The 22,668-nt window shown below is 63.2% G+C and overlaps 1 protein-coding gene across 2 annotated transcripts; it reads left to right on the top strand.

The window, feature by feature from the left end:
- Positions 1-2: 2 nt before the first annotated feature.
- Positions 3-21,977, top strand: SEMA7A (semaphorin 7A). 2 transcript variants are annotated; one of them, XM_038580964.1, is made up of 14 exons: positions 3-174; positions 12,573-12,724; positions 13,283-13,324; positions 13,634-13,726; positions 13,924-14,008; positions 14,127-14,237; positions 14,800-14,939; positions 15,558-15,742; positions 16,633-16,741; positions 16,823-17,021; positions 19,470-19,597; positions 19,708-19,862; positions 20,043-20,110; positions 20,426-21,977. In XM_038580964.1, exons 1-14 carry the CDS (start codon positions 3-5, stop codon positions 20,785-20,787), a joined length of 2,001 nt encoding a protein of 666 aa, XP_038436892.1. In that variant the 3' UTR covers positions 20,788-21,977. The 2 variants fall into 2 exon arrangements, with proteins under 2 accessions (XP_038436892.1, XP_038436893.1); XM_038580965.1 differs by lacking the exon at positions 3-174 and adding an exon at positions 6,328-6,460.
- The last annotated feature ends 691 nt before the right edge of the window (positions 21,978-22,668 follow it).

The raw sequence follows: 22,668 nt of genomic DNA, 5'->3' as shown, positions 1-22,668 counted from the left end.
GGATGACACCGCCTCCGCCCGGATGCGCCTCCCTCGGCGCCCCGCGCGCCCGCGCTCCCGGCCCGCCGGCTCGGCCCCGGCCCCCGCTGCGGCTGCTGCTGCTGCTGCTGTGCACGGCCGCCGCCGCCCGAGGCCACCCGAGGAGCGGACCCCGCGTCTCCGCGGTCTGGAAAGGTGGGGGCGCCGCGCGGCCGGCGGGGCGCGGGGAGGGCGGCGCGGGGCGCGGGGCGCGGGGCGCGGGGAGGGCGGCCCCCGGGCAGTGCGCGCGCGGCGCTGCGGGTCCCGGGCCGTCCCCGCGGGAGCGCGTGGGGCCGGGGTGCGCGGGGTGCGCGGGGTGCGCGCTGGCAGGCGGGGCGGGCTGCGCGGCGCGGGGAGCCGGGCCCGGCTAAGTCGCTCCAAGTCCTCCCGGGCCGGGAGCCGCAGCGCCGGGGCGCGGGCAGGGCCCCCTCCCGGCCGGGGGGCGTCCCCGGTTGTGCAGCGCCGGGACCTCTGCACCGGACCCTCTCTTCGGCCGGGCCCCCCCAGCCGGGGGTCCGCTCCGTGCGCTGCGGGCGCCGCTGTCGCGCGGGGCGCGGGCTGGGCCGGCAAGGGGGGCGCGGACCCTCGCCGCCGCCGCCGCCGCCGCCGCGCTCGGGCTGCGGGAACAAAGACCCCGCCGCCTGCCCCCGCCCCGGGCCCGGCCCGGCCCCGGCCCCGGCCCCGGCCCCGGCCCGGAGCGCAGCAGCGCGGGAGCGCAGGAGCGCAGGAGCGCAGGCCGGGCAGAGGGCTGGGCACCGGGCGGCGAGCGGGGGCGCGGCGCGGCGCGGAGGCTCGGGGCACCGGGCGCTGCCTCCGCAGTGCCGGGACCAGCCGCTCCCCCCTCGTCCGCACGTGGCAGTTGTCACCAGGAATTGGCGCCCGCGCGGGGGGCAGTGCCCGTGGGGTGGGGCGCGGTCGTCGGGACCCCCGCGCGGCGGATCCGGGGCGGGGGCGCCGCTCTTAGGCCGCGGTGCGCACGCGAACCCGGGGGGCCATACCTCCCCAGGGGCGCCTCACTTTCGACCCCTGTGTGATGGGTCAGGAAGCAGGCCCGGCGGGGTTGGGGGCTTCCTGCCGCGAGGGACTGAGCTCCCCTCCCCTGCATTGCACACAAATGCTTCCCCGCCCCTAGACCCGCAGGGCTCTGTCCCCCGAATTTGGCGGCACTGCGGCCCCCCTGTGGCGGTGGCCGACTCGCCGTGGGGGCTGGGGGACTGGTCTGGTCTGGCCCAGCCGGGAGCCTTTGATGCCTGAGGCGGTTTGCAGGAATTGCGAGAGCCTGAGCATTATCTGGGGCAGGTATTCTTAGCAGAGAGAGGGAGAAAAAAAAAAAAAAAATCCCACACACAAAACGAGCGGCCCGATCTGCAGCTGCGGCGGAGGGAGTGAATGTGACTTGCCCAAGGTCACTCCGCAGCACAGGAGCTCCCGGTGCCGACGGGGGGGCTCGATCTGGCGCAGCACCAGCGCCAGTTATGAGTTAGGGAGGGGAGGAGGAGCTAGGCAGCGTTTGGGCCCTGAAGGGGGCTCCGTGGGGGCGAGCTCTGCCACGCGGTGGGAGTAGAGCAGAAAGCTGGACCTCGGGTCGTCTGTTCCGGGTGGACACTTGCACACCCCTCACTCCAGCCCAGGCTTTCTCTGCATTTCCAGCGTCTTTGCCTCACCTCAGTCTCCTTGGCTGTCCTGAGCAGCCCTGCATTTGGGCTCCCTGAAGGGGACTCCTACGGCCGCATTCGAGTGTTCTGGAATCTCCCCTTGCACCAAATCCCTTGCACTTGGCTCTGCTTGCCCCTACCCCCAAGGCTTCCTAAGACCCCTCCCCCCATACTTAATGCACAGCCACTTCTTAGCACATAATGTGAACCTCCACAGCTCAGCCACTTAGTCCCCACCCTGGGGCTATTTAAAGATGCTCTCAGCCCTCTTGCCCACTTTCAAGGCTCCCAACCCAGCTCCACTGTCTTTCCACTGCGCACGGTTCACAACTGTACCACACGGGCCCGCGCTGGCCGTGCCCTGGGCTTGGTAATGCACTATCGATCCCCACCCGGACCTGCCGCCCCCTCACCTATCTCGTCCGAAGGCAGCCTCTCTGCACGTCTTCACCAGTGCCAGGCGCCCCGCCGGCCAGACAGACCCTGCCATCAGCCTCTCCCCCGGGCCCACAGCTGGCGATGGTATGCCTGGCTGACAGCTGCCTCCGATTTCCCGTGGGGTGACACATGGCAGTCGGACAGGAATGGGCTTGGGCAGGGCGAGATGCGGAGTAGGCTGAGAAGAGGACCCTCCAGCCTTGCTGTAGACCCAGGCCCCTGACTTCCAGCGGGTGGGCCTCCACCAACGACTAGACCAAAGATAATGGTGTTTCTGGAGACACTTTTCTATGAGGCATAGACTGGGCTTTTAGTTTTGAGCCAGGACAGGTGTGGGGACTGGAATAGGTCTGCAGGGTTCATCTCTGCCGTTTATTTTGTGTCGCTTATACTCCTAAGCCTCAGGGAAAGATTTGATCAGGGAGTTCTGGGAGATTCCCAGCCTGCACTTGTTAGGGAGCTTGAAGCCTCTCCAGCCTGCTGACGGCCTGGCCCAGAGAGAGATGGGTGTGTCAGCACCGACCTGCTGGGTGCCCTTGAACTCTGCATCTGTCTCTGACCCTCAGAGTTAGATCAGGAAGGGCTCTGGAGGTTGTCCTCTGAGGGTGTCACTGTGACACATGGGCCAATCACGGAGGCAAAGTAAGGGCCTGACCTCCCTGCCAGCAGGGATTGGAGGGGAGTGGGTTGCAAGTGGGGGCAAGAGGTTGGCGTGCTTGTGTAAGCTGTGTACTCCTCTCTCATTCCATCCCTGCTGGGAGGAGCTGGGGAAACCCAGGCAGGTCCTGACCCCCCAAATCAGAGGTGAGCCAGCGTGTCTACAACGAGAAACACAGCTGAGTCTCCAGTCTCCACCTGCCCAGCCGGTTCTGCGCTATCTCTTGTCCAATTAAACAACAGGATGTTATTGTTGACTTGGTGGCTGCTGGGGGAGCCATTATGGGGTGACTCCCCAGGGCAGGGGGTTGCTGTCACCTTCTCCAGGGGATGAGGTCACAGCTGGGGCTCCCCAAGCATCAGCATTTCCACTGGAAATCCTTGCCCCCTTGGGGACTTAGATGTGCTCATCACCTTCCAGATGAACTCCTCCTGCAGAACCAGGGAAGGGGGGGCAATTCTCCCAGGAGGAGAGACGGGGTTTTCTGAGTGATGATGTCACTCAGGTGACATCATCCGGCCAAGCTGTGTGGCCCCTTGTTCCTTACTAGTGAAGATTCTGAGAGCAGGCTGGGGTGGGCAGATGCAGGCATGGGCCTGAGGCATCCACAGTGTGGGGAAAAGAGCAGAGGTCAGGAACTGGCTCGGGTCCTCGCTCTGACCTGATTTGCTGTGTGACTCTGGGCAGGTACTTGCCTTTTTCTGAGGCTCAGTGTCCTCAGATGTCCAAAGTGGGTGGAGGGAGGAGCTTATACTTAACAGAGCACGGATTTCCTGGGAATCCTGCCTCTCTGGGACGGGCAGAGGCTGCGGTAGCCGGTTCAAACCTCAGCATTAAGGAGAAATTGAAACCTGGGAAGTCAGGGGAAATCCTTGGGTTTGTGTTCTCTCCTATCTTTCTCTCTAGGAGCGGACGGCCGAGAATCAGCTGCAGGAAGTGGTTCATTAGTTAGTAGTCTTAAAGGTGGGCATAGTGATTTAGGGTTTGACATTTGACATTTGCTGGGGTCAACCTTGTATTAGTCTCAGGGCAGGGCTTGGGGACCCAGGGATGAGAAAGTCGACCAGTTTATATAGACTTCTCAGTGCAGATGGGGAGACGGACAGGCAGGTCAACCTTCAGTTACAATAAAATGTGGCAGGGCCTGTAACAGAGGGCAGCTCTGGGGGTTGAGGAGGCACCTAACCCAGTCTGCCCAATCAGGGAGGGCTTCCTGGAGGAGATGGTAAGTTGGGATGACACGAGTAGTAGAAGCCAGCTGAGGAGGGGAGCGACAGGAGGAAGTACCTAGTGTGATAGGATTTTAGACCCAAAAACTTACAACTAGGACCAGGGAGAGGAGAAGAGCTGAGTGGGTGCCCCCAGGAGGGAGACATTGAGTTAGCCAGGGTTGGGGACTCCAGAAAGGTTTCTTACAGGAGGGGACATCTGAGTTGGGCCACTTAATCTTATACAGCCAGTGGGAGGAAGGACCGTGGCTGGCAGGGGAGGCCTCCTGCGTGTCCTAGCTCCCGTATGGGGAGCCAGGAGCTTTCTGCCTTACTCCTGACTGTGGTTCTCCTGTATCTGGGCTGAGAGTCGCCGTGATGGGAGGACTCCCCCCGCCCCCCCGCCCCGCACCATCCAGGCACTGTTGGTCGGGGAGGGGCAGATCCCTTCCTGTGGTCAGCTTCCCCTTCCAGGCACGGTTACCTCCTTAGCGGAGGGTAGATCACTCCTTGGGCTGGGGGGCCTGGGGGGATTCTGGGCACTCAGGAGAAACAGTGAAAACTGGGCACCCTTCTTTATGAAGGGCCAGGCCAGGGCCCCTGACGTGTAGGTGGTAAGCTGAGGCTCGGACCAGGGAAAGGGGTCCAGCAGCCTGCAGGGGGGTGGTGATAGGAGTGGGTGGCCCTGTTGTTGACAGCTGAGGCCCCAGCTGACGTCCTGTCCTCCACCCCCAGCCCTGTGTCCCTTATTTCAGCTACCACACGGCGTCTGGCTATGTCACAAGGGCCTGACCATACTTCCTCTGCTCTGGTTGGTAGCTTTGGGGACGGAAAGCTTCCCCTTCTCGTAGTTTCCTTTTTTGGCCAGGCTTGTCTGCCCCCAGAGGTCTCCTTCCTCCCAGGGTTGGGGAGGAAGGGGTCCTCCTAGAGCCTGGAGGACGGTGGTCCCTTATTGACCTTGCAGTCGGAGAGCACGCGTTCCCCTTTCCCGGGGAGATGTGTCCCCTGCGGCCCTTCCGTCCCTCCACGTACTGTGCAGTGACAGAGCCACCACTCTCCCCAGGGCTGCCTGTGGCCGGGCTCCGCACCCACCTTCTCTCCCACACATCTTTCCTCCCACTCCCCAGCGCCCATGTGTTCCTGCCTCGGTGCTGCTGCCCTGCTCGTCATCCCTCCCTGCACCCTCATCACCCTTCTCCTTTCTGCCATTTCTGTCTCACTTCCTCCAAAAAGCCTTGGATGACTCCACCTCACGGCCTGATGGAGCAGGGCCTAGGACATCAGAGGACAAACGTCAGAGATCAGCTGGGCCAACCACACATTCCGTAGATGGGGAAACTGAGGGCAGAGATGATAGAGGGCGGCCAAGGTCACCCAAGGACACAGGCAGAGCGAGGGCCGGGGCTGGGTCTTCTCCCCAAGCCTGCTGTGGGCCCGGCCACTGGCCTCTGTCTACCTGCCCGTCTGCCTACCCGCTCCCTCCCCGGGCCTGAGGCTCACTGAGCCCTTCCTCCTTGGCCAGTTCGGCTGAGCCCAGGCTCTTCCTGCCCCAGTGCTGTCTGCTTCCAGAAGCCCACCGGCCCTGACCAGCCTCCCTCGGGGCCTTAGATTGGGCCGGGTCCATGTGGCTCTTCTGGTCTTTTCCTCCGGGCAGCTGGGCGTCAGGTCTTGAGGGCAGGTTGATCTGTGTCACGGTTTGGGCTAATCTGGGTTTAACCGTCACGGCCCCCTGGGATTAGGCTGATCCTACCCTGCCTCCTGCACCCCTTGCTTCCAGTCAGGGGCTCAGGCTCTGCGCTAACGCCTCGGGGCAGCTCTCACTGCGGAGGGCGGCGGCACCTGCCCCCGGAGAAGGCCCGGGCTGGCCCTCGGGGAGCACAGAGCTGCTTGGAGAGGTCAGCCTGCTGCGGGCCAGGGAGGGCACCCGGGAGATCCGAACCTAGGGGTAGAGCCAAGGACCGCGACAGGAGGTGAGAGCAGGACATTTCAGTGTGAGGTGGCCCAGCGGGGGGGAGACTTACTGGGTGGGGAGCAGGGGCCAGGTGAGAGCGAAGGGCAGACCCGCTCGTGCTGTTTATCTCCTGGGCCCAGGGCTTTGGCCTGGCCTAGTGAGGAAGGAATGTTACCCTGATAACTCAGTGCCCTGTCGGTGGCCCAGGAACCCGTTCCAAGACGACTGCTCCGCTGATGTAGCAGTTTGGCGACTACTCCTGTCCACCCCTCCCTGCTATCTGAGGTGTCCTTACTTGTCCAGCCCTGGCCTTGGCTTGGCCCAGGGCCCACGGAATGAGAGGAGGCCTGGCCTTCACCTTCAGGACCCAACGGTCCAGGCAAAATCCCACCAGACAGTGCGATCTGAGGGCGGATGGTGTGTGCCAGATGGTGTATTGTGCAAGGTCAGAGGGAGGATGGAGCAGTGAGGGCTGGAGCAGCCGGGAATACCTCCCGAAGCCAGGCGGCTGAGGCCAGGTGTTCAAGGACAGGTAGGACCATGTGCACAGACGGAAGGGGAGAGGGCAACCGTGGGAAAGGAGAGCATGAGCAAAGGCGAGGAGGAGGGAAAGAGCCGTGGCAGAGATGAGCAGAGGTGGGCCTTGGCTGCCAGGTAGAGGGGGAGGGCCCTGCGGGGAGAGGCGCTGGGAGCCATGGCGGGTGCTGGAGCCGAGTGTTTTCGCCGGTGCCGGCTGGGGAGGAAGCTGGCTGGGCAGATAGTAAGGGAGGGCTCCGAGCATATCTTGCCCTGCCCTGTGCTCTACCCCAGCCTTGCTGTTTTGTACCGAGATCTCAAGATACTCACCTCCGCAGTCAGTCATGCGGGTTGGCCCTCAGATCCCTGCCACCCCCCACCCCCTTGCCTCAGGCCCGCGCGCCTGTGCTCCCTTACACACGGCCTCTGTAGGGCATCGTGGATAGAGGTCAGACCCTCACGGGCCCAGAGGCCTCTGACCAGGCTCCACCCTCTCTGGGCCCCAGTCTTCTCTTTTGTGTGGGAGGCACTGGCCTGGAAGCTTCCGAGGGCCCTGCTATGGAGCGCAGCTCCACTCCCCCACCTAATAGCTGTGCGCCCCTGGGCAAGTGGCTCCAGTTCCCTGTGTCTCGCTGCCCTCGCTGTGAGACGTGGTGATAAAAGAACCCCCCTTCGAAGAGTTCAGCAGTGATCAATGAGTTAATGTATCTAAAAATCGCTTAGACTAGTGCCTGGCACGTCGGAAGTGCAGTGCAGGGTTAGGTGGCAGGGGTGTCATTGTCGCCGCTCTCCTCCTTTGGCGTCTCTGATTGCTGGCGAGATCCAGCCCGGCCCCTGCCCGCGCTCCCTCCACGCCGTGCTGGCAGGCTGCCCTCGCTCTTTCGCCTTGCCCCCTCTCCCCCGGCCCAGGCTGAGGCTGAGCTGGGGAGCCTCTCTCAGGTCTCCCCGTCTCGCCTGCCTCCCTGTACCGAGGTGGGTCAGCCATCCTCTGCCCTCGCCCCCACCTCTGCCCTGCTCCCTTATCGGCCCCTGGCTCTGGGCCCAAGGGCAGGCCCTGCCTCTCTGCCCATCCTCTCCTTTGAAGGAGCCACCCGTTGACCTTGGACTTTCTCTGGGGCTTTTGGAACCCGCCGGGCTGAAGAAGAGGCAGAAGGTGGACAGGGCATGCGGCCCATCCGGGTTTCCTGCCTTCCCTGGCCTTTGAGGCTCCTCGCTGCTCCACGTGGGCCGTGGCTCAACCTTCCTTCCCTGAGTCTCCCGAGTCTGGCTCAGCCCAGGGCCCCCCCAGCTTGCTGTCCACACTGCCTGGTTCCTGGAAGCCTTCACCCCAGCAGGGCTTCCCACCAGCCGGGCTTCTGGTCCCCTGAGCGCAGTGGCACGGTGCAGAGAGCGCACAGCCCTTGCCCACCCAGAGGGGCCCGAGTTTTCCCGCCTTCTTTGCACGGTGGCCGGGGTATTTGGCAGGCTAGTTGATGGAGGCAGAAGGGGATGTTGGCTTCTTCTGCTGCCCCTACCTCCATTCAAAAAGCCATCTCTGGCTTTTCTGGGACTTACACTCCCACACTTCCCCCAAACAACCCCTGAACTCAAAGCTGATTGTTTTGTGATTTGTCCTGAGAACCGCGGTTGGATCAGAAAACCTAGACCTTAGCAGGTATCAGCCCCTTCAGCCCACAGAGAAGGAAGCCACCCAGGAAGGCCCTGGTCACAGCCAAGCAGCCACCTGGCTGCCAAAGGGAGCACAGGCCTCTAGGAGCCAGGGCTGAGCCCACCTGTGAGGCACGCCCCGCTCCCACTCATAGCTGACCTCGGTGGGGGGGGAGGATGTGCCCCGTTGGCCCAGCAGGTTTTCACCCAGTGGGCAAGGGAGGGGAGGATGGGGAGCAGGAGGTGACCCGGGGAAGCAGAGAGAAGCAATACACAGCATTTTGTAAATCAAGAGGCTCTCCAGGCGGTGGGGGATGTGGTCCTGCAGGGCCGGAGCTGTGGCCCGCCCCTACCTCTGCCTTCCTTGCCATGTGCCTTGGGCCAGTGGCAAGCTCATCTGGCCGCTCTGCCTCCTTAGCTCAGTGATTGTTCAGATCCTCTCCCTTCCGTGACCCGTGGGGTATGGGTGGCAAAGGCTGGAGAGGCTGCATACTAATTCCCGGGCCACACGCGGGCCCTCCCTCCTCATTCTCAGCCAGGTGTGCGTGGTAGGAATGCAGGGTGGGGTACCCCGTGGGAGGACGTGGCTGGGTCCCCAGTCCGAGGTTGGCCTGGCTCCTGCCCTGTGCCCGGGCCTCCCCAGCTGCCCGACTCAGGCATTCCCTGCTGGTGTCCACATTCCTGCCATTCTCAGCGCCTGCCTCAATGCCCACTTTCAAAGGGCTCCTTGATGTTGGCATTCGAGGCCCGTCGGGTCAGTGGGTCAGGTTAGAAGGCCGTCCCTGCCCAGGCCAGGCTACAGGGCCTGTGCCTTGTTGCTCCCTTCATGGACAACAACATCCCCTACGTCCCAGCCCCCACTCCCATCCTCCTCTTGGGCTGCCTCTCTCTTTTGTAAGCAGTGAGGATGTGGGCATAGTGGGGACCAGGTAGAGACAGCACCCGGAGTGTGGGAGAGGAGGAACAATATCCCCCCACGGCAGCCTGCTTTCAGAAAACCTACCCCATGGAAGTCCGGACTTGTTCCAGCCATTAGGCCACTGGGATGGTGGTGGGAGGGTGGGCCGTGAGAGTGATCAGGTCTGAATGTTTCCGGTGGCACCTTGCCTCCCACGCTCGGCCACCTTCCTGACCCTCCTCTCTGGCTGAGGCTGGGTCTTGCAGCTCCTGCCACTGCGAGGAGGGTGGGGACTCGGGGCCATGGAGTCTGGCGTGGGTACAGGGCAGCCTGAGTGTGCTCTTTCTCGGTCCAGAAGGAGCAAGGATTGGCTCAGAATCACATGGGGGTGGGGGCAGGGGTCCTGTGCCTGGCCCACCTTTGGGGCCATGCCCCCCCCCCCAGGTGCACCTAGCCCCCTCCCTGGCCCGAACCCCTGGTTATTCTGGGAGCTTTTAGCTACCACTTAGTCAGCCACTAATGCGTCAGGCCGGGGAGCGAGGGGGGAGACACAGTGCCAGACGGTGCTCCTTTTAGATATCCAGGATGGGAAGCAGAGGGAGCTGGTCAGGCAGGGAGAGCAGGGAGGTGGGGGGATGCCAGAGGAGCTAGGGGAGGCTTTCTGGATCCTAGCCCTGCCCGGAGGAGGGAGGTGAGGCAGTGCTGCAGGCCGATGGGCAGGCTCCTTGTGCTGCTGTACCTTCCCACCCCCTCGTGCTCGGGGCCCCTGGGTCTGGGGACCCACCGTCCAGTCAGCCTTCCCACCTTCGCTCGGCTCTTTCCCCTGTCTGGGATTTTCCTCCTGCCTGTTCCTGACCCATCTAGCTTTGATCCACCTCCCCCAGCCCTTCGGATTCACTGGGAAGCAAAAAGATGCACGTAAGGATGTGACACTTGCTCAGCCCGCTGGCTGTTTTTAGGGGCAAGCTCTGGCCTCGCTCTGCCTGGCCTTGCCCCGCATTGGGCAGAGCCTTGAAGGCCGCCCCCTCCCTGACCCAGCTCTCTGTGATGGTGCCATGGGGCCGCGGGTGCTGGCTGTGAAGGCTTGGTGCTGCCTTCACTTCCAGGCAGCCCTCCTGCCCCTGAGCCCCCACCCAGCTCCTACAACCTGAACAAAGCTTTCTTTCATGTATTCATCGAGCTGCTGCTGCTCAGACACTTCCCCGGCACAATCAGGCCCTTTGAGGGCCTTGGGCAGTTCGGGAGCCAGGCCGGGGCTGGGTGGAGAATGGGCCAAGGCTGCGTCCTGGGGCTGAGCGGGTGCCGTCCTACCCACACACTGCACCAGGCGCGGAGTGGGGGGCGGGAGTCTGGGGGCCAAGGGCGGCAGTGCTCCCTGGCCCCCGTGTGTTCTTCTGCAGAATGGGGCGAACAATGTCTGCGTCACGCAGCCCTGGCTGCTGCAGCCGGGGTTCAGAGGGAGTGGGACTCGGGCTTGCAGGTCTGTGCAGGGCCGTCCTGCGCCCAGTGTCGTAGCCCTCGCGCCGCACCCCACAGCAGGCCGCCCTCACCCTCCCTCCCTCTGTGTCCTCAGAAAGACCTTGTGAGCGGCCCTGAGTTCTGCACCGGGGACAGGTCTGCACGAGATTCGGGGAGGCTCGCTTTGCTGTGGCTGTGTCACTTGGGTTTCAGCGGAGGGCCAGGTCTCCCCCTCACACCTGGCTCTCCGGGGCCAGGCCGTGCATCTCCCGTCAGGCCCGACTCCCCGGGGCAGGACTGCAACCCCTAGACTAGAGCTGTCCCCGGGACCCACTCTGGTGCCCCCCCCCCCCGCCCCCGCCACGCCCGACCTGTGGTTGGCCTTACACTTCTCTCCTCTCAGGCCGGTGTGGCTTGAGGGGTAGGCTTCGGGGGGCTCAGCTCTCAGGCTCCAGCCCATCTCCAGATGCAGATGCAGACAGGCAGCTTTTCCTGGCCGTGGCCGGCTGGGGGTGGAAAAGGGGCAGCCACAGACTGTCTGGATCCCTGGCTGGCTGCCAGTGAAAGGGGAGCCGGGCAGCTGACCCTAGCACTCTGGAGAGGTGGGGGGAGCCTGGGGGCTGAGCCCTGCCAGCCAGGCGGTGCCCAAGCCTCGGCCAGCACCCCGCACCCCAACCCAGTGCCGAGCTGGGCTCTCAGCATCGCTCTGCACAGCTGGGGCTGAGAGGGTGAGCGAGGGTGCAGCCCGGCTGCTCAGGCTGTGCGTGGAGCGCTCCGGGAGAGCCAGGGGAAGCCCGGGCAGAGAACCGATTCTAGGAGCCAGTCCGTCCTCCTTCTCGTGTGACCTTGGGCTGGCGTGTCCCCCAGAGGCCCTGCGCCAGGCCACAGCCAAGGTGAAGACTGAAAATATCCCACGTCCAGGACTGACCTGACCGTGCGGGCGGGGGGGCGGGGGTTGCCTAAGAGGAGAGGGTCGCAGGGACGCCCCGTTGACTGTAGCACCGGCAGGACCCGGGGCAGGCTCAGGGAACGGCGGCCCTCTTCCGCGTGGGCCAGGCTGCGGCCTGCTCCGGCGCTGGTGGGAAACGCTGAATTTGCTGCAGCTGAATAAACAGCGGTTGCTGACTTCTGGGGTGAGCCCAAGCTGGTCAGGGGCAGGAAGATGCTAGCTGGGGCTGCTTGCAGGGGGCCGAGCCGCAGGCCGTCCCATCTCTAATTTAGTCCTACAACCAGGCCAACCTCAGCAATGTCACCGGAGATGAGACATCCTGTCCCTGGAGGTAGTGGCTACAGACAGTTTCTTTTTTGGGCAAAATTGTCCTGGTCAGCCCTTCTGCTTCGAGGCCTCGGCTGTGCCCTGCGACGGGCTCCCGGTCGCAGAGCTGCTGGGGAGGTCAGGCCGGACGCAGCGCGCAACAGGCCAGGCTGCGGCGTGCGTGGTCGTTCAGCGCCTGCTCCCGACCCTGTGACCTTGGGCTGCCTCCTTCTAGACTTCCATTTTCCCATCTGTAAAAATGGGGAGGAGCGGATATTCAGATTCCTTTTCTAGCTCCCATGAAAGCTGGCCTGGGTGGGTCAGGAGGGGTTGGAGAGGGCTTCCCAAAGGAGGGGTTGGGCTCTGACCAAAGTGAGCCCTGGGAACCCGGACTCTGAGTGGGCTGCTTAGAGGCCCCACTCCCTGCAACGGGGCAGCTGTGGCTACTGCCTCTGTCCTGGCAGGGGTGACTCTCACAGAGCAAAGCCGGGGAGCCCCAGTCGAGTCCTGAAGCCTTAGCTTCTTGGGAATAGCAGACTGAAGTGTGTGCACCTGTGCGCGCGCGTGCGTGTGCGTTGGGCAGGGATGGTGGGAGGTCTGTTTTCCCCAGGGATCCCTAAATCCTGCCCTCACCCTGAGGCTACACATATTGTAGGGTAGGGATCATGGCTTTGGGGTGAGGACAGCTGGTTGCTGGACCCCAGCAGGGGCCCTTCGCTTCTCCCACTCACGGCTCTGCGTCTTGGTACTGCCCCAGTCCAGACGCAAACGCTAGTTGCCAGGCAGGTGCTGGAGTGCCAGGGGGGTGGAGGCAGGTTCTTGCTGCCCAGGGCCTCGCCTCAACGTCTCTGCCAATTGCCTCCTCCTCAGGCCGCGCAGGACAGGACTGGGTTGACTTCGGCCTGGCGGAGCCTCACACGGTGCTTTTCCATGAGCCCGGCAGCTCCTCCGTGTGGGTGGGTGGACGTGGCAAGGTCTATCTCTTCAACTTCCCCGAGGGCAAGAATGCCTCCATGCGCACGGTGAGCCCGGACCCCTCTGCCTGGATCCCCCTGCTGGCCCCAGGAACCGAGCGGGGCCCCTCCCTCCTTCCCCCCCCCCCCCCCCGCCCGAGTCTCACTCCTTGTCTCCCCTCTGGCCTTGGTAGGGGGGCCTCAGGGAATCCCTGGGAGCCAGCATCCCTTTGTAAACTGGCCCACCTCCTATTATATCCCACATATGGTCCCTGGGAGAGGGCTCCCTGACGGTAGTCCAGATTGGCACGGGTGTTGGGGAAACGTTGAGAAAGGCCTAGAGCTAGCCCCCTGGGCCAAGTGGACTGTGCTGCTGCAGGAGGAAGGTGGGCAGGACAGGAAGCTGGGCTCCAGAACCCCATGGCCCCCTTCTTCCAAGATTTCTGGGCTGGCTCTGGGCTTTGGCTCTGGGTAGCAGGCCAGCCTGTGTGATCTCAGGTAAATCGCTCAGCCTCTCAGAGCCCTAGCTGCTCATCTATAAAGTGAGCTCATCCCCAAGATGCATGGAAGGTACTTAGAGGCATCTCACCTCGGCGGAGTGGATTAATGCTCTCCCCTCTCCCCCAGGTGGACATCGGCTCCACGAAGGGGTCCTGCCTGGACAAGCGGGTGAGTGGGGGAGAGGAAGTAGGGGGGTGTAGGGACAGGAGTCCTGAGTCTGGGGAAGGAGGCATAGCTCAGCCTTGGGAGCTCCAGGATTCCCAGTTCTGATGGGGAGACGTGGTCATTCTCTAAGGCTTCTCTGCCTTTACTCTGTTGTTGGGGGGGTTGGGGTCAGTGGCACCCCCCTGGGCTCTCCTTTTGAAGGGTGCCTTTGGGATTCAGACTTCTGATGCCTCCTGCCCCAAGACGGAGGGTCCGAGTGCTAGGCCTGCCAGGGCCTCCAGCCAACCCTCTCCTTCCCCTTCTCCCGGGCAGGACTGTGAGAACTACATCACGCTCTTGGAGAAGCAGGGCGATGGGCTGCTCATCTGTGGCACCAATGCCCGGCGTCCCAGCTGCTGGAGCCTGGTGAGAAGGCCCTCCCCATGGGCCGTGTCTGGGTGGGCTTCTGCCCCCTGTATAGGGAAGGAGCTGGAGGGACTCGGAGGCTGGCCTCGCCTTTATAGGGTCCCTGGGAGGATGTAGACCCTGGCTGGGAAGCTGGCCTCCTGGGAGCAGTGGCCATGGCATCATGTGGCTGCTGGACCCTCCTTGGTCTCCCCCAGGTGAATGGCACCGTCGAGTCTCTTGGTGAGAAGAGAGGCTATGCCCCCTTCAGCCCGGATGAGAACTCACTGGTCCTGTTTGACGGTAGGGCGGCTGCCCTGGGCTGGGGGAGGGCGGTCAGCTCGTGTCCGGTGGCCCAGGCTCGGAGAAGGGACCCCCAGGAGCTGTCTGCCCTTACCCGTGCCCCTCCCACCACACGCAGGGGATGAAGTGTACTCCACCATCCGGAAGCAGGAATACAATGGAAAGATCCCCCGGTTCCGGCGCATCCAGGGCGAAATTGAGCTGTACACCAGTGATACCGTCATGCAGAGTACGTCAGGCTCCAGCTGGGCTAGGGGGTGGAGAGGTGTGCATGCCCAGGGCAGTGGGCGGAATCCTCGTGTTCCCTGGGGGCTCCCTGGGCCCTCAAGACACTGGGGGCCTGAGGGGCCAGAGGCAGGGGAACGGGAGACAATAGGGTGGGGGCAGGGGGCAGCCGCAGACCCAGTGTGGGCTCCCCTGAGCCAGTGCATCCCTCTGCTGAGCTCATGTGGGGGCAACACCTCCTCCCTCCTCATTAGGGCGCTGCCAATTAGGCAGAAGCGACATAGGGGCCCCCGGGGACCTCCCCCCAGTCCCCAGGCATGAAGTCATCGCTCTTGGGCCGACCATATCCTTATAGGAGAGGGCAAAACAGGTATGGGGTGGGGGTGCAGAGGCTCAGGCCCCTTGGGTTATCTGGCCCGATGTTCTGGGTTTTATTCTAGGTCTGTTTGCCCCGGGTTTGTTGGTAGAGGTTCGGGTTGTGTGTGTGTGTGTGCGTGTGTGCACACAGGGGCGGGTCCTCTGAGCGGGCTCCCAGCCTCACACCCCTTTGCCTGTGTCTCTGGCAGACCCCCAGTTCATCAAGGCTACCATCGTGCACCAAGACCAGGCCTATGATGACAAGATCTACTACTTCTTCCGGGAGGACAATCCTGACAAGAACCCCGAGGCCCCTCTCAACGTGTCCCGCGTGGCCCAGCTGTGCAGGGTGAGTGGGCGGCTGAGTGGACAAGAGTGCATGTCCACACCTGAGCAGAAGTGAGCAAATGTGTGAAAACACACCTAGGCCAGTTGTCGCACACGTTTGCAGGAAGGAGCGTGTGACATGTGCGCGTGAATCTGGGTGTGGGATTGTGGGAGCGAACGTGCGTGCACAAGAGGGTCTGGGCACCTGTGCATGCGTGGTAGTGTGCAGATGTGTGTCTCCTGTGGCATGTGTTCGTGAGTGTGGAAGTGTGTTTACACGTGTGTTTCAGCCGTCTGAAGGTGCCGGGATGCATCTGTGCCATGTGTGTGAGTGTGTATTTGTGAGAGTGGGCAAATGCGTGTCTGAGCTGGTCTGCTGTCTGGGGACGGGCGCCCTCCACCTGCAGGTCCCTACTGCTGGCCCTGTGCCCTGGATCAGCCAGGCCCGCGGCTGGAGCTGGGTCCAAGCACCTGGCCTGGGAGGACAGGCACCTGGGCCTCGTCACCTGGAAGGTCCCGGCCCCTTTCGGAGCCTCCCTGCCTCCTCTGGAGCCTGGGTGCTGGCATTCCTGGCAGCAGGTGCCATGGCTGTGTGGCAGCCGGGGCAGGTGCTGAGGGGCCTCTCCTTCCCTCCTTTCAGGGGGACCAGGGTGGCGAGAGTTCGCTGTCAGTCTCCAAGTGGAACACCTTCCTGAAAGCCATGCTGGTGTGCAGCGATGTCACCACCAATAAGAACTTCAACAGGCTGCAGGATGTCTTTCTGCTCCCTGACCCTAACGGCCAGTGGAGGGACACTAGAGTCTATGGTGTTTTTTCCAACCCTTGGTGAGTGAGCTTTGCTGGGGCTGGGGCTGGGCTGGCATCGGTTACGTGTCCAGTGGGGATCCGAAGGTGTAGGCCCTGCTGGGCACGAACGGGGACGGTTGCTGGGCCTGTGGGGGGGGGGATGGCCACGTTCAGGGAGATGAATATGCTGACATGCTGGAGTCTGGGCACGTGGGTATGTGTGCACGTGCCACGGGCGTGCTTACGGCTGTGCCGGTGCCCGTGTGTCCCTCAGCCGCGTGCTCAGAGGGGGTGCCGAGGCCTCTTAGGGTGCCGGGTGCTATCACACCTGCTCAAGCGCTGCCTGCACCTGATCATTCACACTTCTTAATCACTCTCGTTGATTGAAAACAAGGCAGGCGAGAGTGTTGGTGTGTGTGGGGAGAACTGGGGGACAGGGTGGGGAGGCCAGGCCCCCGTCCTGTTGCTTGAGCGTGGGCAGATCCAGCCTGGCCGGGGCGGGAAGCGGAGTCTGGTCTCCTCGGGCAGCAGCATGCTGTAGCTGTGCCCAGAGAAGTGGGAGAAGCACCCCCTGGAACACACGCTGGGACTTCTCCAGCCCCGGGGCTGCCCTCTGCACTGAGTGGTTCTGTGAAGAACGCAGGTTGGGGTTTGGGATTACAGCAGACAGAAATTTGGTTGAACTTGCCTCTCTCCCCTGCCTTCCCCCCTCCTCCTGCCTTCCACCCTGCTGTCCCTCCCTCCCTCCTGTCTTCCCCGGCGCCTGATAACTCTTGGGCACCCGGCCTGACCCCCAGGGTAGTGCCTGTCCCCACACGGCTCCCAGACCAGGGTGCTGGGCTGCGCCTCTGTCCGGTGCTGGGCTGGCCTGGGTGAGAGAGGGCGGTGGGTCCCGGGCCCCCCACCGAGGTGCTCTCTGTGCCCCCCAGGAACTACTCGGCCGTCTGCGTGTACTCCCTCGGTGACATTGACAGGGTCTTCCGAACATCCTCACTCAAGGGCTACCACATGAGCCTTCCCAACCCTCGGCCGGGCAAGGTAAGCTGACCCCCACCATGGCCTAGGCTTTGGCCCACCTCCCAGCCGCACCACTAACCTGGACCCGTCCTCCTTGCCCAGTGCCTCCCGGACCGGCAGCCCATACCCACGGAGACCTTCCAGGTGGCTGACAGTCACCCCGAGGTGGCACAGAGGGTGGAGCCCATGGGGCCTCTGAAGACGCCCCTGTTCCACTCGAAGTACCACTACCAGAAAGTGGTTGTCCACCGCATGCAGGCCAGCAGCGGGGAGACCTTCCACGTGCTTTACCTAACCACAGGTGAGGGGCTACCCCGCGACCTTCTGGCCTGCTTTGTAAAAACACACATGGTAATATGACTAACATCTGATTGGATCTTTATACTTGGAAGGAAGAATTGGTGACCAAGACCTGCCAGGGGTTCGTATGTGCAGCTGTGGAAGAGTCAGGCAGGGAGGGCTTCTTGGAGGAGGTGGGGGTAGAGGGAAGGGGAGCGGTTATCCTAGGATGGGAGAAGAGCAGGCGTGAGGATTCAGAGGCAGAAATGGAGCAAGTCTGAGCAAAGCTGGGTGTAGCTTTGGCCCCGACCTCTGACCCAGGGAAGAGGGTAGGAAGAAAAATGCAAAGTCAGGAGGAAGGACCTGGTCACTGGTATCCTGGGGGCCTTTGCCGGGCAGAATGAGGAAATCGGGCTCTCGCCTTGTCTTTGAGACCGTGCAGGCGAGGGGAAATGTTTGATGCGGGATGCCAAGAAGTGAGACGTGAGGACTTCCAGACAGCAGAGCCTTTGCAGAGTCTCGCAGAGGACCCGTGGCAGTCAGAGTTTGCTGAGCCCGGAAGCCGGGGGGGAATGCCCTGGGAGATACCCCTGTGTTCTGGGAAGCTACCAGCTGGGGACGAGCCAGGCCTGAGCTGAGTTTTTGGCAGCTTCTTGGTTCCAGGCTGTGGGCAAAGGGGCTCCTGGGAGCAGGCATGGAGATCAGTATTGGCGGGGCCACGGGCCTTCCTTGAGACTGGGTGGTGGTGCCACCCGGGGCAGTGTCTCCCCGGGAGCCTAGAGCCTCTGGGGCCCCACAGTCAGAGCCTCAGGCGCTCACCCTCAATACCTCCCCTGCCACGGGGCTTCCTGCTATTGCTTCACCTTGTGGCTGTCTCAGGGCCCGAATGACCTTAGTGGTTGGTTGACTCCCGGAAGCCTAGGGAAGAGGAATTCCCCAAGGGGCCTGGCTCCTGGGTCCTGAGACCCCAATTCTTTACTCCCCTGTTCATCCTGGCTGCACCCGTGGTCCCCTGCCCTGGCTCCGCTCAGCAGTGGCTGGCCTAGCTGTGGTCAGCCAGGGGGATAGATAGCAGGGCATTGGGGTGCAGGAGAGGGAGGGTCACAGAGGACAGGAGTGGGAGCTGGAGCCGGGACAAGGAAAGCTGGGTGGGGCTATGGGCTCCCCTCCTGCAGCCCCGGGGAGGCGAGCGCACTTGAACGATGAGGCAGTTGTCCTCGTTTATCCGTGAGGGCCGTGGGAGAGTTAGCATCCTGGAGCCTGCGGCAGGGAGGATCGGGGCCAGATAGGAAATAGAACTTTCTGAGCCCACTGCAGAGAGTGGGAGGTCTCACACCTGGGAGAAGCTGTGGGAGGCGCTCACCGGGCTGCCGTGGAGGAGGCGGAGGGCAATGTGTACGCGTGGGGGTGTGAAGGCAGCGGCCAGGGTGGGGGCTTGTCAGGACAAAGGAGCATCTGGTCACATCTCGGAGCCCGGAGAGGGGGATCATAGACACATAGAGGAGCGTCCTAGGTGGGTGATCATCTGATTGCTTTTTTGGGGCAAGTGATGCCCTGGGAAATCGGGAGGGAGGGAGAGGGAGGTAAGCTATTCTAGAAACTGGGACAGCAGGGGAGGTGGGAATGGGAGGACCCGGAGGTCAGAATGCCCATTAGTCCCCGACAGGTAGGAATGGAGGCAGCACGGCCTTGGAGGCAGGCAGCCTGGTTCTGACCTTGGGAATCTCTATGTGGCATCTACGGTCCTTTTCCAATCAAACATTTTTATAAAACTTTAAAAATCCCGTAAGATTAAATACAATACGGAGTCCTGGATTGGATCCTGGAACAGACAAAGGACTTTAGTGGAAAAACCCAAGAAACCCAAATAAAGTCTATAGTTGAGGTAAGAGTAACGTCCCAGTGTCAATTGCCCCATTGTGACAAATGTGCCACAGTTATATAAGGTAGTAACGTTGGGGGAAACTGGGTGAAGGGTGTTCGGGAACTATGTACTGTCTTTGTGACTTTTCTGTAAAGCTAAAAATATTCCAAAATGCAAAGTTTATTTAAGGCAAACATCCCCCGAAGAGTCCAGGAAGCAGGGGAATCGTAGGAGCTGAGGGGTGGGGATCTGACGTCTCCGGGTTCCAGGCACCGGCTGTGTGACCTTGAGCAAGTGGCTCGGCCTTTCTCAGCCTCATTTCCTCGTCCCGAATCAGGGAGGTAGCAGCCGCCTCTTGAGAGCGTGGAGCACGGCCCTGAGGACCGCTTCTGTGCCCCGGGCCTGGCTGCCCCTGCGGCCTCCTCCAGCGCCTGCGGCCCGGCCTCCGGCCACAGGGTCTCTCCCAGGCTCCCGCGCCCCTCTCCAGTCGTGCCCTCCTCGCGCACCCCCGGCCCGAGCCATGCCCCCCAGCCTCCTCCTCCACATCTGGAGGGAGGTGATGGAGCCCCCGCGCTGGCCCGCTGACCCTCTGCCCCTCGCCTCCAGACAGGGGCACCATCCACAAGGTGGTGGAGTCCGGGGAGCGGGAGCGCAGCCTGGTCTTCAACATCATGGAGATCCAGCCCTTTCACCACCCGGCTGCCATCCAGGCCATGTCGCTGGACGCCGAGCGGGTGAGCCTCCCCACGTCCCTGTCCCCAGGGCCAGCCGAGGCAGGGCTGGCCTGGTGACTTAGCTGGTGTTGGGGGGGCCGTGCCTGACCGCAGTCCTGCTCTCCTTCCAGCGGAAGCTGTATGTGAGCTCCCAGTGGGAGGTGAGCCAGGTGCCCCTGGACCTGTGTGAGGTCTACGGCGGGGGCTGCCACGGCTGCCTCATGGCCCGAGACCCCTACTGCGGCTGGGACCAGGGCCGCTGTGTCTCCATCTACAGCTCCCAAGCGTACGTTGGCCCGGATCCCTCGGCCCTGGGGGGTGGGGGTGCACACAGGAGTGGGGGTGCTGGAGGTGGGCTGCAGGGGGTCCTCTGGGGGCAGACTGCTGCTGATCGTGGCAGGGGGTGAGGGCAGGGAAGGGGCCAGACCCGTGGGCTCCTGTCCGCTTACCCTCTCGCCCCTTCCAGCTCCAGGTCAATGCTGCAGTCCATTCATCCAGCTGAGCCACACAAAGAATGCCCCAACCCCAAACCAGGTACCCGATCTGGCCCTGCTGGGGCCCCAGTCCCCTGGGGTGGTACAGCCGCATCTCACGGAGACATGGCCTGGTCCTGGGGGCCCTGGGCAGATGGGGCAGGCCAGTCCCGCTGGGGCTGGAGGGGTGTCATATGGGGCGGTTGTGGGGAGGGACGGAACGGGGAGGGAGGCCGGGTGGGGGGAGTGGGGAGGACGGTGGGCACCGTGTGCCTTTAGAAGCCTTGGGCCCAGAGGCCTGGCCAGCAGGGGAGAGCACAGCCCGCCTCGGGAGCCCTCGGCCCCCCTCATGGCTGCCTCCCCCATTCCTCTCCAGACAAGGCCCCACTGCAGAAGGTTTCCCTGGCTCAGAACTCTCGCTACTACCTGAGTTGCCCCATGGAGTCCCGTCACGCCACCTACTCCTGGCGCCACCAGGAGAACGTGGAGCAGACCTGCGAGCCGGGCCACCAGAGCCCCAACTGTATCCTGTTCATCGAGAACCTCACGGCGCGCCAGTACGGCCACTACCACTGCGAGGCCCAGGAGGGCTCCTACTTCCACGAGGCTCAGCACTGGGAGCTGCTGCCCGAGGATGGCGCCACCGCCGAGCACCTGCTGGGCCACGCCCGGGCCCTGGCTGCCTCCCTCTGGCTGTGCATCCTGCCCACGCTGGCTCTCGGCCTGCTGGTCCACTAGGGCCCCGGGGCTGGGCGTGGCGCGGGTTCCTGGGGAGGCTCGGCCCGATGGAGGACCCAGGCCTGGAGATGGCCAGCCGCGGGCGGCTGCCAGGCCCGCGTGGGGCACGGGCCGTGGGGGCCGCGAAGTTGGGGCATGGGTGACCTCGGACTTTAGCTTCTGGAGACCACTTTTCCAACGCTCCTCCTCAAACTTGGCCAAACGCGGTGACGTCTTCAAGAGCCCACGGGGCGGAGAGCGGGGTTTGGGAAGGGAAGCTGGGACCCTGGCTCCGGACCTGGGGGCCGAGGCTGGAGCCCTTCCGGCCCCTCCACCCCAGCTGCCCCTGCTCCTGCTCCTGGCGCGGCGAGCCCAGGGCTGCCTCCGTGGCGTCCTCACCAGCCCTGGGTCCCACCAGGCAGCGGCCTTGCATGTTTATTGAAGGATGTTTGCTTTCCGGACGGAAGGACGGAAAAAGCTCTATTTTTATGTTAGGCTTATTTCATGTATAGCTAATTCTGACTGCATCTGTATGAAAATACCAAAACTACAGGCTGGGGGTGGGGTGGGGCAGGGAGGGACTGGGGGAGAAATGGGCTGGGGAGGGGGGTCCCAGTCGAGGCTCCGGGGACGGGGTGAGAGTCTAGGGGTAGGCATGGGTTCGCGGAGAGTGGCATGAGCTGGCTCTGCCCTGGGATCCCAGTCTGAGGGAACACGCCCCAGTCCCCGCTGTGGGGGCAGCTATGAGAGGGGGTAGGGTGAGGGAGACAGGGGAGGAAGAAGGAGAAACTGAGCCCTGGGTTCACCACGTCCATGTAGAAGGAGGAGCCGGGTCCTCAGGGGGGGGTTCCAAGACTCTGCCCTTGGCATTGGGGGTTGGGGGGCGGGGGGTCCTCTCCCCTCCCCTCAGCCCCCTTCCCCAGGGGCTGCGCTTCCATGCTCCTAGTCTCCCACCTTCAGCTCAGGACATGTTATAACTTAGGCTAAACTGTGAATTCCGGTGGGGACAGCCTGGGCCAAGCTCTCCAGGTGCGCGGCTCTGCCCCCAGCCCTGTCGGTGGATCTCGGCAGAGAGCGGGCCCCTCTCTGGCTGTGTCTGGCCAGCCCAGGGCGGGGCCTGGGGCCGGCGGCCTTCCAGCTTGGGCCCCTGCATCTCTTCTCAATGCACTTTAATAATGTAACATATTACTAATAAACCAGCTATTTATTTACCCGTGTCTGCTCCTTGCCTGCAAAGCCCTGCTGGTTGGGGGGGAGGGGTTGAGGGCTGGGGGGGGCCTGTCCTGTTTATGGCTCAGAACCTCCTGCCTGTGCAGGCGTCACACACACTTAACTGCCTCTGTCCTTGGAGCCCCGGAAGCACTCCGTGGAGCTCCTGGCTGATGGGATCCGAACCCCCATCTCCTGAGCAGTGCACTGCCTGCCAAGCTGCGGGGCCGGAGCCCAGGCAGCTTCCGCATCCCACCCCGCTCCTCACACCTCAGGAGCTGGCCCTCTCTCCCCCTGCACCCATCCCCCCAGGCTCCTCCTTCCACTTTCCAGAGAGGCCTGGCCTGGCAGCCTTGCGGGGAGGAGAGGGCAGTGGGGGGGGGGGGGGGCATCGGGTGGGGGGTGGATTAAATGGTGGTGATGGCAGTGTGTGTGCAAGAGGGCTTGAGTGGGGATGGGGTACAGGGCAGGAGTGGGGGTGAAGGCTGCATGCAGGGGGGTGGCTGGCGAGCAAGGGGCAACTGGCGGGCAGGACACAAAGTTTGTGCCCTAGCCTCAGAGTTTGGCTTTTCAGCCCCTAGGGCAGTGAGGAGGGCTGGGCTGGGGTCTGCGCCTTAGAAGCCCTGGGGCTCCTGGGGCTCCTTCCGTGGGAGGCAGGGAGGGGTTCGGAGGCTGTTGGGAGGGGGTGGGCAG

Source organism: Canis lupus, chromosome 30 (assembly GCF_011100685.1).
Source record: "Canis lupus familiaris isolate Mischka breed German Shepherd chromosome 30, alternate assembly UU_Cfam_GSD_1.0, whole genome shotgun sequence".
Lineage (NCBI taxonomy): Eukaryota > Metazoa > Chordata > Mammalia > Carnivora > Canidae > Canis > Canis lupus.
This window is presented reverse-complemented; position numbering and strand designations above follow the sequence as displayed.

Coding starts and splice junctions, on each gene's coding strand:
- SEMA7A (XM_038580964.1), top strand. CDS start 3: ATGACACCGCCTCCGCCCGGATGCGCCTCCCTCGGCGCCCCGCGCGCC. Junction 13,325..13,633: donor GGTCCTGCCTGGACAAGCGG/GTGAGTGGGGGA, acceptor TCTCCCGGGCAG/GACTGTGAGAACTACATCAC. Junction 14,009..14,126: donor CTCACTGGTCCTGTTTGACG/GTAGGGCGGCTG, acceptor CACCACACGCAG/GGGATGAAGTGTACTCCACC.